The sequence below is a fragment of the Hordeum vulgare genome, chromosome 3H (genome assembly GCF_904849725.1).
Source record: "Hordeum vulgare subsp. vulgare chromosome 3H, MorexV3_pseudomolecules_assembly, whole genome shotgun sequence".
Classification (NCBI taxonomy): domain Eukaryota; kingdom Viridiplantae; phylum Streptophyta; class Magnoliopsida; order Poales; family Poaceae; genus Hordeum; species Hordeum vulgare.
The window spans coordinates 545,053,962-545,073,693 of record NC_058520.1 but is presented as its reverse complement, the minus strand read 5'-3'; the positions used below and the strand labels follow the sequence as shown (position 1 = coordinate 545,073,693).

The window sequence follows — 19,732 nt, the reverse complement described above, 5'->3', positions numbered from 1 at the left end:
CCATCACCAAGGAGAGGAAAGAAGAGAAGTCGCCAATTCCGCCTAATCCCTGTGGTATGCACAACAACAACAACTCCAAGGGTATCTGTTGGGGTCTCTTTCCCGCGATATCCTTGCCCGGGTCGTCATGCTCCAAACGTCGACCGAGGTGTGGCGCGCCATCCACGCCATGTTTGTTGCTAAAAGTCAAGCTCAGGCGATCAATCCTCGTATTGAGCTCACAAATCTACAAAAAGGTACTATGACTATGGCTGAGTACCTTGGAAAAATTAAAACTCTTACAAATGAAGTTGGTTGTACCGGTGTCGCCATCTCTCATGCGGAGATCACGTCCAAGATCCTCACCGGCCTCGATCTGGAATATAATCCAGTCGTGTCGGTGCTCGCGGCTCAGGTGGAGCCTGTTACGATTCAGGAGCTCTATAGTGTGCTTCTGAGTTTTGATGCCCACCTCACCCTCCTCCTTGGCACTAATCTCCATTAATCGTCCGCCAACACTGACTACCGCGATCATGGTCGTGGGCGTGGGCAACAACGCGGTGGCAGTCGTGGCCGTGATGCCTCTCCGGGAAGTCGCTCTGTCGGCGGCGGCTACGGTGGGTCCTCCAGCAACACCAGCGGCGGCGGCTTCAAGAACAACAATAGCCGTAGGGCTCGGCTTTCGGTTTATATGGTTAATATGGTTCGGTTTATTAGGTTCTATATAATTTCGGTTTAAAAAAAATAGAAACCAAAATAATCATTCAAAATTTAGAAACCGAACCATATTAACCATAATATATCGGTTCGGTTTATTCGGTTAATCGAAAAACCAAAATCCATGCACTTGTCAGTATAAGTGTAATGACTCGAGAGCACTGATTTGGATTGTATAATATGCAAAAAGATAATCACAAGTTCTAGCAACCTTAATATCATTCTATGGTTTATTCGGTCAAGCAAACTAGTAACCATAATTAAGTAGAAAAAGCACATGGAATGTGAAATGTATTATGTGCGAAGAAATGTGTGATGCCTCCATACAGTTGCACTTTCAGAAACAACGTATTACATGGGGTATCCCACATATCGGTTTGTTCGGTTTATTCGGTCTCTCTGCACCAAAAACCGAACAAAAACAAAACACCAAACAACCTTAAAATTTCTCACTAAACCAAAAATGAAACCACCAAATAAATCGACAAATCGGTTAATACGGTTCGACTCGGTTTGGTTTTTTGGTTTTCGGTTTTATAGTGCCCACCCCTAAATAGCCGCCACACCAATTCTCGTGGACAGCCTCGCTGCCAACTATGCAAGAAACCCGGCCATGAAGCGATGGACCGCTGGCACCGCTACGATGAGGACTACATCCCTCATGCACGTCGTGTTGCTACTGCCATGCGTGATCAAGGATGCGATGGTGTTTGGTACGTTGATTCCGGCGCCACAGATCACGTAACCAGTGAACTTGTGCAACTTGCTCTTTGAGAGAAGTACCTCGGCAATGATCAAATTCATACTACAAGTGGTGGAGATGTGGCTATTAATTTCTCACATTGGTCAAGCTTCCATTAGTTCCCCTACACATAAATGTGATCTTATGCTCAAAGATGTCCTTCATGTTCCTCAAGCTGACAAAAATCTTGCCTCTATGTCTCGTTTAGCCACTGATAACAATGTTTTCTTTGAAACTCACCCTCGTTACTTTCAGACCGAGCAAACGGTTTAACGCTTCCACAACCTTTCACATGGTCTCAAAGCCTCTTCCTTAATAGATTGAAAGAGATCGCACCTAGCTACCCTTCGCGGTCGAGAAGATGTCGGGCGCCGCCCCGACTCCCAGCACCATGGGCGCACTCTCCACCACCTCATCATCCATCTTTGCCTCCTCCTCCACAGCCATAACCACCCCTCTCGGACCGCCGCCTCAAGAGAAGCTCACGAGGGGCAACTTCCTGCTATGGAAGGCCATCGTGCTACCCCAGATCAAGGGTGCATAGATGGAGCACCACCTCGATGTGAAGATCCCGGCACCACCGGCGACTCTCACCATCACCAAGGACGGGAAAGAAGAGAAGTCACCAATTCCGCCTGACCCCTCTGGTATGCACAGCAGCAACAACTCCAAGGGTATCTGATGGGGTCTCTTTCCCGCGATATCCTTGTCCGGGTAGTCATGCTCCAAACGTCGGCCGAGGTGTGGCGCGCCATCCACGCCATGTTTGCTGCTCAAAGTCAAGCTCAGGCAATCAATCCTCGTATTGAGCTCGCAAATCTACAAAAAGGTACTATGACTATGGCTGAGTACCTTGGAAAAATTAAAACTCTTACGAATGAAGTTGGTTGTACCGGCGTCGCCCACTCTCATGCGGAGATCACGTCCAAGATCATCGTCGGCCTCGATCTGGAATATAATCCAGTCGTGTCGGCGCTCGTGGCTCGGGTGGATCCTGTAACGGTTCAGGAGCTCTATAGTCAGCTTGTGAGTTTTTATGCCAACCTCACCCTCCTCCCAGGCACTAATCTCCATTAATCGTCCGCCAACTCCGACTACCGCGACCGTGGTCGTGGGCGTGGGCAACAACGCGGTGGAAGTCGTGGCCGTGGTGCCTCTCCGGGAAGTCGCTCTGCTGGCGAAGGCTACGGTGGGTCCTCCGGCAACACCAGCGGCGGCGGCGGCTTCAACAACAATAATAGCCGCCACACCTCTTCTCGTGGACGGCCTCACTGCCAACTATGCAAGAAACCCGGCCATGAATCGATGGACCACTGGCACCGCTACGATGAGGACTACGTCCCTGATGCATGCCATGTTGCTACTGCCATGCATGATCAAGGAGGTGATGGTGTTTGGTACGTTGATTCCGGCGCCACAGATCATGTAACCAGTGAACTTGAGCAACTTGCTCTCCGAGAGAAGTACCTCGGCAATGATCAAATTCATACTGCAAGTGGTGGAGGTGTGGCTATTTCTCACATTGGTCAAGCTTCCATTAGCTCCCCTACTCTCAAACGTGATCTTATGCTCAAAGATGTCCTTCATGTTCCTCAAGCTAACAAAAATCTTGCCTCTATGTCTCGTTTAGCCACTGATAACAATGTTTTCTTTGAAACTCACCCTCGTTACTTTTTCATAAAGGACTGGGTCACGAGGGAACTTCTCCATCAGGGTAGATGCATTGGGGGACTCTACCCAATCACATCCGGAGCACTTAGACGCAAGAATCGCCAGGTCTATTCTGCAATCAAGCCATCTTTGGCACGATGTCATCAACTCTTAGGACATCCTTCATTGGTTATTGTCAAACAAGTAGTCAATAAAGGCAATCTTCCAATGTCACATAGTTCTCTCAGTGAGTCTATTTGTGAATCTTTTCAATGTGCCAAGAGTCACCAACTACCTTATTCCAAGTCAAGTAGTGTGTCTCATGCTCCTTTAGATCTTATTTTTAGTGATGTATGGGGTCATGCCCGAGATTCCTTTGGAAGAAAGAAATACTATGTTAGCTTCATTGATGATTACAGCAAATTCACCTGGATTTATTTGCTTAAGTTTAATCCGAAAGTGTTTTCTGTGTTTCAAGAATTTCAAAAGCTAGTTGAGAGACATTTTAATAAAAAAATCTTAGTCCAAAGTGACTCGGGAGGGGAATATGAGAAACTGAATTCTTTTTCCGCAGCATAGGCATTGAACATCATGTCTCCTGTCCCCATGCGCATCAACAGAATGGTTCTGCTGAGCACAAACAACGTCACATTGTAGAACTTGGCCTTTCCCTTTTAGCCCTCCATGCCTCTCAAATATTGGGATGAAGCTTTTATTACTGCCACATACCTTATCAATCGTCTTCGGAGTAAAGTTATTGGCAATTCTACTCCTTTAGAGCATCTTTATCATCAAAAACCAGACTATGCATCTCTAAATTTTTTTGGGTGTGCTTGTTATCCCAACTTACGTCCCTACAATTCTCATAAACTTGAGTTTTTCTCCATCAATGTGTCTTTCTTGGATACAGTAACCTTCACAAAGGATACACATGTCTAGAAATTGCAACCGAACGCATCTATATTTCTCGAGATGTTGTTTTTGATGAAACTCTCTATCCGTTTGCAAAGCTTCGTCCCAATGCAGGAGCTCTTCTCCGTGCTGAAACCACACTTCTTCTGGACTATATTCCCCTTCCTGATCAGGGGGGCGAATTAAACAAACTTGATCATGTGGGAAATTCCATCGAAACCAGTAGTCTTATTGATACATGTGCAACTTCAGGTCATCATTTTATGTGTGCAGAACTAGACAACGATGGCGCGTGGTTCCAGGCTGATTCGGCTGATGGCATGAGATCCTAAGCAGATCAGCGCATCAGTCCTCATGATTCCACCAGCTCAGGGACGTCCAAGCAACGAACAGTGAGTGAGCCCAGCACGGCTGTTGTGATGAATATGTGTGAAGGGGGTGCAGCGAATGCGAGACATATTTAGTTGACTGGATCGGTGGATGGTTCTATGCAAAAGTCTACTAACAGTCAGGAAAAATCTTCTGTAACAGTCTTTGAAGAACCTGCAGTCTCTGACGAACCTGAAGACCTTGCAACCTCTAAAGAAGTTCTTCGGCAAGACGTTCCCATAGGTCCAGTTCAACTTCTTCCTCGAAGGCATACCGGGTCTCCGTCAGGTGTTGTCAAGGAAACGAAATACATCGATGGCATAATAAGGTATGATAAAACCAAGCGGGCTTTTCTTGCAAGTACTTGTGAACCTAGTAATTTGCATGATGCTCTTGCTAACAAAGACTGGAAAGCGGCCATGGACAATGAATATATTGCACACATGAAAAACAAAACCTGGCACTTAGTACCACCTACACATGCCAATAATGTTATTGACTGTAAGTGGGTCTATAAGATAAAGAAAATGGCTGATGGAAGTATAGATAGATACAAGGCTAGATTGGTTGCTAAAGGTTTTAAACAAAGATTTGGAATTGATTATGAAGACACCTTTAATCCCGTTGTTAAATCAGTCACAATTCTACGTGTATTATCTATTGTTGTCTTTAGAGGATGGAGTCTACGACAGCTAGATGTTCAGAACGCGTTTCTTCATGGTGTTCTTGAGGAAGTAGTGTTTATGCGGCAACCACCTGGGTATGAGCATCAAAGCGAACCACACCATGTTTGCAGGTTGGATAAAGCATTGACCCTGTTTGGATAATCTAACTCGGTTAGAGGTTAGAGTTAGATTCTAACCCTTGACTAACCCTAAACTAACTCTAACCAAAGAAGTGTTTGGATGGAAGGGTTAGATTGACAATAAATGCACCTTTTCCAATCATTTGGCTCCTTTAACAAGGATTTGGTGTGGTGGAGGTAGAGGAAAAAGTAACTTTTTATGGGCCCACCTAGCTCTAACCCAAATAAGCACCCCTTGGATGGATTAGTTTTTTTGGGTGGGTTAGATGCATCTAACCAACTCTAACCCTCCCGTTTGGATGTTTTGAGGTTAGAGTGGTTCAATCTAATCAACTCTAACTCTAACTCATGGATCCAAACAGGCCATTGTATGGTTTGAAAGAGGCCCAAGAGCTTGGTATTCCATACTGTCACTAGTAGAAAAAGGGCCTTTTGTCCCGGTTCATAAGGACCTTCTGTCCCGGTTTCGGAACCGGGACAAAAAGGTCATTACTAATGCCCTTTGCCTTTAGTCCCGGTTCTTACACGAACTGGGACAGATGGGCCTCCACATGGCCGCTGCGGCCAGGCCAGTCAGGGGGGCCTTTAGTCCCGGTTGATGACACCAACCGGGACCAAAAGGCATCCACGCGTCAGCACCTGGCTGGAGGTGAGGTTTTTTTTAAAGGGGCTGGTTTAGGGGTTAATTTAGGTTGTCATTAGCTAGCTAATAGAGAAAAGTGTCATCTCTTATATATCTCCGTGCTTCGTCATCCGTCGTGCTTTGTCGAACATATTTACAAAATGTAGACACGAGTTACATGCACATATATGCATTTTTTTACAGTATATCATTTCATATCATTTTCATCGAATGGCAATAGTATTCTAATCGATCATCTAACAACTCATCATCAACTTAATCATATACCAAGTTATCATATGATACACAAAAAATAAAACAGAAAAACATCATAATATATATAGTCATCATATGCATCATGCATCCTAACTAATCGATCATGTCAAGTAATAATATAAACTAGAATAACTTGTCTCTCATAAGACCTAGTCCTCGCTCTTAGATATAATGTCATAAAACAGAATAACACCTATTGCTCCATGATGAATCACAGAGATCCAACGGTCTCCAGCTTGTGGCTTGCGAACCTTCTTTATTTCTCTCAATGCTTCAATTTGGAGTCTTTTTTATCTTGATTTGAAGTTAATCAAGTATGGAGCATAGAACTCAGCCCTCAGCGGGCTTCTAATTCTCATTTGACCTTCTGGGTCCATTAACGGAGGCACTACATCATGTGGCAGTTGCTGTTGAAGAACATAATAATAACCTAGTTAGCAATGTAATCAACACCATTTATGCAATAGTGGAGCGTACTTAATTAGGAAACTCTTACCAAGACATTTCGCCGAATGTCATCTGGACTCAACCTATGAACTAGTGGCATGTAAAATGAATAATTTTGGCCAATTCCAAAATGATACGGGAAGGTATCCGTAGAAGCCAGAACACCAGCAACAAGAAAGTGGAGAAGATCATCCTTCTCCTCCCAAGTTAGATGTGATCCATACGTGTAGTGTGTGGTGTCAATTAATTTTCGTAATTCAGTCGAAGCAACGAAATAAGCTGTAAATTATAATTTAACAAATTTAGTATATAGATGAACACCAACTATTTCTAAATATAAATGCAAATTACTTCACATGGAGGTAAAATAGGAAGCATATCATCGACAACCACCCAAATTTTGTAATAATTTAATGTTTCAAAAATACTTAGAAATTTTGTAATTGTCCACAAGATGTGGGCATTATATAAACCATTCAAAACGACCACATGTGCTACGATCATTCAAAGGACAATTTGGGTTGTTGTTGTTTGTACAACATGTAAGATGATATAATTATAACTATGGCCCAATAACTAGGAACCTGCAATGTGTGGACAAAGTTTGAATAGACGATGAACACCACACGACGTGTAAATTGCGAGAGGAAAACAGGTTGACTACACCAACTATTTATAAATATAAATGCAAATTACTTGACAAATATGGTTGAGAAACTCACATGGAGGTAAAACAGGAAGCATATCATCGACAACCACCCAAATGTCGATGTTGTCTGGCATATTATCTTCAGGACGAAGATCGAAGGTGATTTCCATTCCCTTCTGAAATCCATATGCCTTGCAAAGATCTTCCCACTTTGGGCACCCAAATTCTGTTTGAAAAACTGAATTAAATACTTGGATAATAAATGTGTGACCATGTATAGTCCTCAGCTTAGCGCTCCTCGTCTCAATTCTCTCGTGGTCTTCGAAACCGAGCCTCTCCAACACATATCTTCTTGCATGGCAAGGGAGGTACATATCGCCGTTCTCGTCAAGCTTCATGCTGAAGAACCTATCGTCTCGCAGGTGAGGCATGTCGCACATACCCCGAGAGTCGCCGCAATATTCACACTCACAATATCCATCGTCAGACATTTCCTGTTTTAATGTGGTAAATGTGTGTAAACAACAATATAATCGTGACACACTAAATATATCGAAATAATTAAACATCTATATATAATAACTCTTCATGCTCGCATCATGCATCATCATATATAACAACAAGTCCTACTAATTAATCATCATCATACATAGTTAAATAAAGTGTGTCACGATTATATATAACAACAAGTCGACGTCGATGCGGGAACTACTTCTATATATAGTTAAATAAAGTAGTTTTATTAATTAAATCAACTAGTTCAACTACTAAGCACTTACTATAAATAAATAAAGTAGTACTTACTAAAAACAAACTACTTCTATATATAGTAAAATAAAGTAGTTTATTAAATCAACTAGCTAGTTCAACTATATATGAAGCACTTACTATAAATAAAATAAAGTAGTACTCCCTCCGTCCCAAAATTCTTGTCGTGGATTTGTTTAGATATGAATGTATCTAGTCAAGTTTTAGTATTTAGATACATCCATTTCTAGAAAAAGCTAAGACAAGAATTTTGGGACGGAGGGAGTACTTACTAAAAATAAACTAGTTTAACTATAGTTCTATTATTTTTCTAACTAATTATATTAAACATTTTCTCTTCTTATTTTTTCCTTTTTCCTCTATTCTAAATATGAACATATTCATAAATGACTTTGATCATGCATAATTTTCCTATACATACACAATATGAACATATACATAAATTGACAAAGAAAATACTATGAACAAAAAAATCATTAAAATTCTATGAACAAAATTACAACAGAAAAAAAATCATAAAAATTCTATGAACAGAAAAAAATCATAAAAATTTGACATATTCGATCTTTGCATATATATGAACATACAAACATGCATATTCAACAATAATATCACCAAAAAAATCTTTTAACAAAAAAAAAATCTTTGCTCACGGCAATGGTGTCGGGGACGGCGACGGCGAGGTGCGGCGCAGGGCGGCGCGGCGCGGCGACGGTCGACGATGAGGTGCGGCGCGGGCTGGGGCGGGGCGGCGACGGGCAGGGGCCGGGGCGTCGCGGGGCACGGGGCGCGGGGCGGGGGGCGGCGCGGGACTGCGCGGGGCGACGACGGCGACGGCGAGGCGGAGACGGACGGGCAGCGTGGCGGCGTCAGGATCGAATGGAGAGAGGGGGAGAGATCAAAATTGCTAAACTCTCGCTTATATAGCCACACCTTTAGTCCCGGTTGGTGGCACCAACCGGGACCAAAGGTCTCTTTTCAGCAGCCCAACGGGCGGGAAGCAGAGTCATTGGTACCGGTTGGTGGTACAAATCGGGACCAAAGGTCTCTTTTCAGCAGCCCAAAGGACGGGAAGCAGAGGCCTTTGGTCACGGTTGGTGGCACCAACCGGTACCAATGCCTCCCTTTAGTCCCGGTTGGTGCCACCAACCGGGACCAAAGGCCTTGCGCGGTGCGGTGCTACGTTTAGTCTCACCTCGCTAGCCGAGAGGGGCTCGGAGTGGTTTTTAAGCCCTGCCGAACCAACCACGTTGAGCTCCTCTCTACTGCAGGCTTACGGGTCTAAAATCACTCTCTGTCCTTGTGGGCCTATTGGGCCTACTGCGGGCCTGCATCCTGGCCCTAGTAATGGGTTTCTAGTCGTATGCAGGCCGTAGTGGCCGTGTAGGCGGCACTTTTAAAAAAAATCATGTTTTTTGCTTTCTTTTTTGTTTCTAATTACTTATTTATTTTCTTTTACGATAATTCTTTTTGCTATTAAAGTTTGTAACAAAATTCTAATTACTTATTTATTTTCTTTTATGATAATTCGTTTTGCTTTACTGTTTTGAACAAAATTCTAATTACTTATTTATTTTCTTTTATGATAATTCTTGTTGCTATTAAAGTTTGTAACAAAATTCTATATAATTTTATTTTCAATAATACTAGAGGTTTATAAAAGCTTTTTAGTTGATTCCTTTATTTTAATTTATTTCCTATTTTTTTGCTTTCTTTTTAGTTTCTAATTACTTTTTTTTTCCTTTTATGATAATTCTTTTTGCTATTAAAGTTTGTAACAAAATTCTAATTACTTATTTATTTTCTTTTATGATAATTCTTTTTGGTTTTAATGTTTTGAACAAAATTTAATTACTTATTTATTTTCTTTTATGATAATTCTTTTTGCTATTAAAGTTTGTAACAAAATTCTATATAATTTTAGTTTCAATAATACTAGAGGTTTATAAAAGCTTTTTAGTTGATTCCTTTAGTACCAGTTCTAAGGCTGTTACAAAGGCATTTTATTTGGTACAGGTTTTAAGGTTGGGGCCTCACGAGCACCTTTTAGTACCGGTTCGTGGCATGAACCGGTAAAATAGTTTTTTAGTTGATTCTTTCTGCAGTTGTTTTTTAGTCCCACCTCGCCAAGCGAGAGGCACTCGCAGCGGTTTAGAAGTCCTGAGTGTAGAGACGATGAAGGGAGAAGCGCAGCGCTCACCTGCACGTTGGCCTGAAGCTAAGCAACGTGCTGGTGAGCATTGCGCCTCTCTTTTATTTTGGCATGGTATCATCATTTCACCCACATAGCATGTGCGAGAAAGTTGAGAGGGTTACGGCAAAAACTGGATGCACTTCGTGTACAAAACGGACAATCTCTTTCAAAGTATCAGGGTTTCATACGGAAACTCGTCTGTTACAAAGGGATTTCATTTTTTTGAACTTATTTGAACTCTATAGTTTTTCTGTGTTCAAAAAGCACCATTCAAAGCCACATCAACAATTTACAACCCTTTCTGACATCATTTGTTATTTTTCTTGCATTTACTGATTATTTTGAGCTATAAGACCATAAAATTGAAAAGCATTTGAAATGAACTTTGAAAAGGTTCCAAGTTGGCAGTGGTGACAATTTTAACACAACACATGATATCCATTACATCTAGGGCACAACATTACATTTGTTCAAGTTCACAACAGTGCACAAATGATAGAATTACATCTAGGACACAACACACTAGCAGAAACATAACACACACACTGCCACTTAATTGGTTTGCTTAGATCAAATAGAAACTAAACTAGCCACAATGATGATGCCAAGAACAAAGAGAAAACCCATTGTTTCCATGAGCTCATTCCTTTTCTGCAACTTGAATTGCATTTTCTTGTTTCCATTGTTCATATCCATAACCTTCTTCTCCATCCTACTAGCTTTGATCCAACTACGTTCAAGGCCACCATGGAGCTCCTCAAAAGCTTGCCCCACTAGCTCAGTGGGAGGGGGGTCAATCCAAACAACCCAACCACACTCATCAGGAAGCTGTTAAATCAGAGTTCACATAATTAGGTGAAATTCATAACTTTGCAATAAATCGATGAAAACAGAGTACCAAATGATGTTTTGAGGAATTACATCGAGTGGACAACCCAAAAACCTTCTTCCCGTGCTTGCTCCACCCCAAGAAACACGGCGAGCAGGAATTAGCCCATGCCCCGGGCAACGGTGATTCGAGCGCTCCTCAAGGCCGTAGAAACTTGGATTGGGAATGAAAAATTCGGATTGGAACTGCACAACCCCGCAGCCATCCACCTACGAGCCAGAAAGGCGCATATTACGGCCCATCCCGCGAAACCCTAGATGAGAAATCTCCAAATCCAATGTCAACCGAAACCCAAATCGACTTACCTCACTGTGTGCGGAGGAGCTTGCACACGATATTGCGGACGTACACATGGACGTGCCCCAGCGGTGAAAACGGGGACGGGGCGTGACGGACCGCTAAATCTAGACAAATCTCGGGGAAAATGGAGCTCCGAGATCGAGCTTCGAGAGGAGAAAACTTAACTAGTGTGGCTTGGGCATTTCATCGAACACTTCATGTGCATAGGAGGTAAGCTAGAGCACCCAAATGCCCTTCCCTCGCCGGGCAGAAAAAAGCAGAGTGCTTTGCCACGGCGATGGGTATATATAGACACATTATTTGTCCCGGTTCATGGCATAAACCGGGGCTAAAGCCCCCCTTCTAAACCGGTTCAAGGCATGAACCGGTACCAATGGATGTGGGCCAGGAGCGCGGCCCATTGGCCCCGGTTCGTGCCTAGAACCGGGACAAATGGGTCCACACGAACCGGCACCAATGCCCACGAAGCCCCGGCCGGTCCCGGCCCCCTGGGCTCATGAACCGGGACTAATGCCCCCAATGGGTCCCGGTTCGTGAAGAACCGGGACTAATGAGCTGGCCAGACCTAAACCAAAACCCTATTTTCTACTAGTGTGTACACATAGTAGCCTCGGGCTTTGCCCAGTTCTAGATCCGCCCGTCACTGTGGGTAAGACTGGAGCGTTGAACTACATTTCTGCTTTTGCCTTCGACACCAACTAACCTGACATTCTGCAGAATGTATGCAGTGATTCTGTAGGCAGTCAATTGGAATCTCTGCCACACAATGTGCGCCGAGTGTGCGGATTCTCGATCCACACTACTCAGCGTGTGAAAGTCAACAAACAAGAAGGCCGGCATGTACCCGATGGCCGGAAAGTTAGCTGCAAACTTTGAAACTCTGGGTCCAACGGCAAGCCTCCAAAGCGGGAAGGCTCATCGCCCAGCAGTTTCCTAGAGCGAAGCATACACAGTTGACTATCACATGCACTGAGCAAGTCAGAATCCTTTTCTTGAAAAGGCAAGGGACAAGAAGTACGTACTCCCGGCACGACAGTCTAACGGATAGTACACATTAGGTGGGGCTTATATATGTAGGAAGGACGACATTTCGAATTACATGTGCTCATACTAGCTACATCTTCTCACCAAACGCCTTAAGTTTCCGAGTTGTAGCAGAGTTAAAACATAACTAAACATTGACATGCATAGATTTCGACCGTAGATTTCGAGGGTCTCCTAGGGCAAGACTTTGACCGTAGATTTCATACTTGTAATGTACTCCCTTCGTTCCTAAATATAAGTTTTTAAAGAGGTTCCACTAGTGGATTACATACGGATGTATATAGATATATCTTTGAGCGTATATTCATTCATTTTGTTTCGTATGTAGACTTCTATGAAATATCTTAAAAGACATATATTTAAGAACGAAGGGAGTAAATAATATGTCAAATTCCAGTTTGCAGCTAGGTTAATTAGAGTAGACCATATAGGAGCAGGCCGGAAGGAAGGAGGCACAAAAGAAACGGTACATTCTCATGGTGAAAATATCAACGAAAACGGGGTGGAAATCTGTGCGAGCTCTTTTCTGATCCTCTCAGATTCTGCCTGCAACTACGTACTACGCTACGCTCGTGCCTCTTGCGTCTACAACAGATGGCGTATCCCTTCCGGTACAGCTTTTGATGCGGATAGCCAGAATCAAGAACTAGGCAATGATATCGATGCGTGTGTGACATCCATGGTCAGGTAGACAGGTGATACAAGCAGCTGCTACATGCATGAGTGCGTGCGTGCGTCGTTGATCTTCTAGACTAGATACCGATCGAAGCTGCAGAGCCTGAGCTCCAGCGGCGGATCCCGTCCTGTGTCCACGTCGAAGAAGGAGATCTCCCTGCACTGCTGCTCGCCGCCCCTCACGTACCGGCTGAACCTGTCCGCCTCCAGCTCCAGGTCGTAGGCTGCTTTGAGCGGGAACAGCTCGAGCGTCTCCACCTCCCTCGTCGGCCGCTCCCACGTCGTCGCCTCCTCCTGCTCCGCCACCTCCCTCACATAGCCTGCATGCACGCACGAGAAATGGATCAGCACCGGGCCGACGATCAAAGGACACTGTTCCATTAATTAGGAACGAACCAAGCTCTATATGTATGAACTTGTATGCACAAGGACGCGCGTGAAAGCTTACATGTCATGATCCGGGGATGGTGGTTGTAGCTTCTGGCCTCCCGCTTGCTCTCGGGGGGCTGGAGCAGGAGGTCGGCTGGCTCGGCGGCACGGCCGGTCTCTTCCTCGTTGCTGCTGCTGTCGGGGGAGCAGGAGGGGGAGGCGACGCGGCGGCGCTTCTTGTGGTGGTGGCGCTCGCGGGCCTTGTGGTTCTGGAACCAGTAGAAGACGTTCTTGCTCTCCACCTTGCCCAAGGCGCTGAGGTGGGTGGAAATCCGCTGGATCTGCTCCGTGCTCGGCGTCCGCAGCCCCGCCCGGAACAGCTCCGTCAGCACCTTCACCTGCTCCGCCGTCGGGTTCCACCGCCCGCACTTCACTCCCACCCGCCCGCTCAGCGCCTCCATTGACACTATGCTAGCTCGATTGAGCCAAGCACTTCGATCCGTGTATGCACGATCGATCGAGCTGCTGCTTCACAACGCTCTACTATATATCTGACCCCCACTTTGTTGTGCTAGCTAGCTAGTCTCTCGTACAACCGATCTTGTTTCTTCCGGGATCTTCTTCTGGTCAGAAGCGATGCTGAAATCAATAGATGCGCAGAGGGGGCGCTTATATAATTGGGCAGGGCCGGGCAGGGCCGAGGCGGTGGTCGTGGCAGTGGCAGTGGCAGTAGCGGATCCGAAGGTCTCACTCACTCACTCTTTCCCTCAGTGCACACTTTCTTTCCCTTTGTTTTCCTCGACTCGAGCAAGGGTACGTATGGAGGGAGACATGCGCAAAAGCTGCCACTGCTTGCAAAACGCTACTCCTACTGATGATAGTATAAGCTTGCCTCGTGCGCCGTGCCGACATCCTTAAGGCCCCAATTAACAATGAGGCCCTGGTCGCCCATGCATGCAGATCTAAGCGCCATCGTGTCGCGTAGCATCATGTCTTAGACGAGCCCCTGTTTGCCGAGTTGAGGGTTACAATAATGCGGCTGATTTGGGGTTCATTATTCCATGGAGATACCTGGCTCCTTGCACGGGTCGTGACTCGTGACTAGCCCAAGGGAATCATACGTGGTGAGGACCAGGCCCGTGGTGCGTGGACAATCCACCAGTTTTGGACTTCGTTCATTGATCTGGCTAGCTACTAGTATAACCCAATCGAAGTGCCGGCCTGTGAATTCAATACATGAGGCGTGGATTTCTTGGCTAGCTCACTCCTGAACAAGTTTTTTTCTTCTTTATTTTGCGGGGTCACTCATGACGAGCAAGTTAAACGGCAACAAGACAGATTTGCGTTTTTTGTCATGGCAAATTAAGTAAGCCTGCCACCAAGACGGATCGATGCTAATTTCCAAAAGATAATATTTTGTATAGTTCTTATTGCTTACTCCATTATTACGCCGCTGGAGAAACGGAAGTTGCACTTGCACGTTAGTTAATTGCTAGAAAAAAGCTCGTGCGTTGCAACGGGAAAGAAAATAACACACATTCTTAACACAATAACCACAACTCAAGACCTTAATAGGTCCACGTCTTTTAGTTTCACATGGCATCACATGTGTGTTGCCGACAATGGCCGGCCTCAGTGCTCACACAACGAAAACATGTTTGAATGTGGTCCGAAGGTTTCTCTCTTCCTCCCTCTCTCTCTCCTCGAGTAAATAACCATCTGTTTGACACGATAAAACATCATCTTGATAACAGGACAAAAAAGATCTGATAATTGTATCTGGCTTAAGCATTATTATGAACAGACTTGCATCAGAAAAATAACATTAAATTCAATTAGTTGGTCTCTGGTACTACATATCCAAATTATACCAGTGAATTGTAGCCACATAGATTGACTGATAAAGCATTTTAATTACAACGTTATATAATTCTTGTGATCTAAAGAAGATCGTATTTGGATATTATTCATTGATCAAGCCTTATCACCTACTGAGATATTTATAATAACTTTAACAAAGAAAAACATTTATAGTATGAAGTTGTTATCTATGCAAACTTATCTTCTATTTTTGTTGTCTTTCATAAAAGAAGTACACTTTTAACTATCCTATAATTTCTATTCCAGAACACATTGCACTCACCATCAAGGAAGCCTCCTGGTCCACTGGCAAGGCGTCCATCCCAGCACCACGCAACAATCAGCCTGGCGGATGCGCCCACTAACTTCGCAAGATGTGCCTCCTGCTGGATGCACCGACATCCGTTAGCTACGGTATGGGAGGAGTATCAGCGATGATGCTCCTCACATCTCACCTCGGCTGGGCCTCCCAAATCAGATGCAGCCCAACTCCCTCTTCCGCCGCTAGTGCTCATCACCTGTTGCACGGGTGAAGGATGAGGTCGAGGACGGACGCGACAACCATATATCAGATCACTACGATTATTATGGGAAAAAAAGAAAATATTGCTTTGATGGATCAATCACTTCCCATGTTGCCTCTTTCTCCGCACTGCCAAACAATCTTCTACCAGTGGCCATATGTCGCATGAGAGCAGAAAATAGATTTAAAATCCGTCAACCACTGCGTATGCATATCTGATCGAGTTTGTGTACGTCGGGCGTCGTCGGGCATGCACGCGCATTGTCGTACGCGACTGAAAGAAATTAAGATAAACTAATCTAGAGTTTGTTCACAGTCTAGTTACTGGTATAGGATATTTTCGTTAAAAAAAGAATCAGCCTGATAGAAGAAAAGGTAAACAAGAAAAGAAAAATAAACAAAAACAATGAAAAAGTTGGATTCGAACCCAAGTGTCCCGGTTACCAGAGGCGTTCTCTAGCCAGCAGGATACAACAACTTTGTTGACTAGTAGTGGTTCGCTACGTAATAGAACACACTTTGAGAGAGCGACTTCACATTAACGCGAATCGTTTTTTCTCACTTATAGGTGGGATAGCGGGTAATTTCAGACAACTTTGAGGGTAATTTTTTAGGCGGACTACCAGAAACCCAATTTGCTTTATTATTAGAAAGAGATTGGCAGCAGCTGCGGGTGGATAGATAAATTAGCTATATGTGTGTTTGCAGCGGTCAAGCCTGTCAGTACGTGCATCCCTGTTTCAATGGGTGAACGTGATCAGGCATGAAATTCAAAAGAGATGTCAGGGCGGTAACATGCTGCGTAGGCCGGGCACATCTGCTCTAGTCAAACAGTTGCTCGTCTGTACTGACGAACAGTACCGGCGCGCTACTTCAAAGTCCGTTCTTGCTGTTTTTTTTCTTCCGTGAGGACAGACCGACTTGTGCATCCAAGTCGTCGTCAATCACAAGCCGCACCAACTAGCCAGCCAGACACGCCCAATCATGCATGAAGACATATGCATGCATATGAGTTGGAGTTGAGAGGCAAAATGCAAGCACTGTACGTGCGTGCATGAGCATGCATGACACTCGATTCGGCTGAATTCATGTCTGCTTTGCATGCGCTCATCAGAAGAAAAGGGTGGCAGGCACGGCCTAATTAAGCCTTTTTTACATTTTCCATTTATAAGCTAGCAGTAGTTCTCCCGTCAAGTCCGCGGAAATCGGAAACTTTTCCCCTGAAAAGTTGAGGAAGGTGTCACACTTTTGGGGCCTTGTCCAGCGGATGCCAATGATCCGGCCACACCGCCCGGCCGCGGCAGAGCCGGGCAACCGGAACCAGACCGCGAGCGGCCGCTCCGGAAAGCGGCGGCAAGGCCACCTCGTTCCCTTTGCTTTGCCGCTTGAATAATGGCTCGCACCAGCGCACCGGATTGCTCTCCTCCTCTGTGCGTGTCTGTGAGAGAGGGAGAGAGAGAGAGAGAGATGAAGGATCGGGTTGCCGTTGCGTGCATGCATGCGGTCGCAGCTCGCGTCGGTCGTGGCGCCCGGCCGCGGCCGGCACTGCCGGCTTTCCGGCCTTTGGGCGTTCCCGAGCGCGCCGTGCACGGGAAACCCGTGCTGCGTGGGAGCCAATTCCCGAGGCGATCGATCAACCGGTCTCGACCCTCGCCTCGCCTCCGATCTTTCGGCCCTTCGGCTATAGCTTTGGGAGATCGCCTGACCGGCCGTGGTCCACCGCTATGCCACGGATAGCAGTGTAGCCAGCCATTCAGCCGGGATTAGTTTAAGCGAGTAGCCTCGTAACCCTTTCTCGCGTGACGACTCGATTGGATTGGACGGACGGACGGACGGAAGCGGACATGATTGGCCTCCTCCTCCTCTCGATCGATCGCGCCCGTCTACGTGCATGTGAGTCTTTTCGTGGCGAAAGTGATTGACGAGGGTGCATGCATAGCATGGGGAGATCCGTCTCATCATGCCCAGGTGTGCGTAGAGAGTATGTGTTGGCTTCAAAGTGTGCATGGATGGGCTGGCTCGAGGAGGGTAAAGTTGCATGTCTTGGGGCTAATTATCGTGGGTTTGGATGATTTGCTCTGGCGCTGTATGCCTGTATGTGTATTTGGTCGGTAACTAAGCATCCTACGGTCGTCTAGGATTACTGTTTTGCTGCTTTGCCCCGACAAAACATCATAAAAGGCCAAGCTAATTGGTATTTGTGGAGATTAATCGAGTGAGCTTGAGAATCATCATGGCTCACTGTCACTGGTGGTGTGGTTATACGTACGCACTGTGCCCTGAAACATGATAGATCCACCCCACGCGGGACATGACATGACACCTTTTTCTTCCACAAAATACTGCTATTGATCATATCAAGTGTAGTGCTAATAATGCACAGGTAGATAGATGTAGATGTCACAGGAGTACCTATATATGGCATTCTGAGCTACACGTCTACCCTTAGTATAATCTGACAAAAACATGCATTTTCCTACGTTCATTTGTAGATGGTTGATATATAGACAGCAGTGAGTCATGCATGGAGACATGGAGTTAGTGAGTAAGACATAGATTGTCCTGACTTGTTCGTCGAAAACGGATTCGAGCTCCTCAATCTGATCACCGCCGATTCTTTTAATGCCCGCGCGCACAACAACCTGGGCATTGGTCCTGAGCACGAGCTCTTCTCGCTGTCCGGCCTCGCCTTGCATCTCCGTGTCCGTTCTCCCTTGTCTTCCCCAATATCCACCGATCCAACACCGATCTCGATGCGACGCCCCACGCGCGCGCGCGCGCTCGCCCACCCCCGGTCGAATCAAACGCCACCTTATCTATCATCAAATAACGCACCAAATTGACTGACCAGGAATCAGGATTAACCAAATCTGGAGGAGCTGGGCACGGATCGGTTGCATTTGACCTCAGGAGCTGCCTTGGCGCGGCTCTGTTTGGACGGCTCCGTTTGGCCGCACGCGGCGGCAAATTCCCAATGCAGGGTGGCCAAACGGAAGACGGTGGATTGACGTCGCCCCTCCCGACGAGCTAGCTAGGAGCAGCACTATGATCCGGTGCCCGATTCCGATGGCCGGCCGCACTTGTGCGCAAATAATTCTGAGAGTACCCCAGACAACACTTCGATGGGCAGCACCAAACAACATATAACATATTCCTCAACAAAAGGGGGGCACCACCAATACAAAACAACATATCAGCATACGTGCGGCTTCACAAGGACGCAACGCGCTTTGTTGTTCGTTGACATCATGGAACATATCGGTATTTCGATTTTCATAACGTAAACAACAGTGGGGAAATTTATGGAAATTTATGGTGGCTGAGATTAGAGGATCATTAAGATGGAGGGGGTCTTGGAGGCAATGGAGTGAGCCAGATGTTTGGTAATTTTGAGAAGTAGCACTGATAAGTGGGTGGAGCAGCAGTAGAGGATGCCATTTTTTATGGTACTCTTCGGATATCTATGTCGTTGACATCATGGAACATATCGATGTCGAGTCGTGACTTTCAGGATTAAAACTTAATGTTTGACCTTTATTGGTTGTGCCTGACAGTTGCCTTGGTGAAGATATTGTTTTAAGAGTTTTGACTTTCTCCTGGATGAAAATCTAAAATCTTGGATCGAGCGACAACGACGCTTGTGCAGTTTTTTCTTGTTGAAGGTGCCTTTTTTGGAGACCTTTTATTTTTTCAATGTTGTCTTTGATGGTGGTTTGTGTGCCGTTGTTGAAAGGAGTTGATCACTGTGACGAGTTTTTTGTTTTTTCATTTCTTTTTTTACTTCCTTTCCGTTCGTCTGTATTCTGGATGTCTTTTTGATATTTTATTGGTATAAAGACCGAGTGTAATTGGTATAAAGACTGAGTGTAATTGATAGCTTCGTAATATTAATATATATATTTATTAAAAAGGAAAAAAAAACACAACACGGCGCTCTCTGCC

The 19,732-nt window shown here is 45.2% G+C and overlaps 1 protein-coding gene, 1 non-coding gene and 1 pseudogene across 2 annotated transcripts; 2 read left to right on the top strand and 1 right to left on the bottom strand.

The window, feature by feature from the left end:
* Positions 1-307: 307 nt before the first annotated feature.
* Positions 308-446, top strand: LOC123445825. Its single transcript, XR_006631193.1, has one exon. It is a non-coding gene; the product is annotated as a small nucleolar RNA Z247 (small nucleolar RNA).
* Positions 447-2,362: 1,916 nt separating this feature from the next.
* LOC123445832 lies at positions 2,363-2,471 on the top strand (annotated as a pseudogene).
* Positions 2,472-12,834: 10,363 nt separating this feature from the next.
* On the bottom strand, positions 12,835-14,047 carry LOC123440518 (WUSCHEL-related homeobox 9-like). Its single transcript, XM_045117084.1, has 2 exons — positions 13,487-14,047; positions 12,835-13,358 (listed from the first exon to the last, which is right to left on the bottom strand). Exons 1-2 carry the CDS (start codon positions 13,866-13,868, stop codon positions 13,111-13,113), a joined length of 630 nt encoding a protein of 209 aa, XP_044973019.1. The 5' UTR covers positions 13,869-14,047; the 3' UTR covers positions 12,835-13,110.
* Positions 14,048-19,732: the final 5,685 nt, after the last annotated feature.

Excerpts from the sequence above, each read along its gene's own strand:
- LOC123440518 (XM_045117084.1), bottom strand. The coding sequence starts at position 13,868 with ATGGAGGCGCTGAGCGGGCGGGTGGGAGTGAAGTGCGGGCGGTGGAAC. Across the intron at positions 13,359-13,486 it reads CCATCCCCGGATCATGACAT|GCTATGTGAGGGAGGTGGCG; the intron begins GTAAGCTTTCAC and ends GCGTGCATGCAG.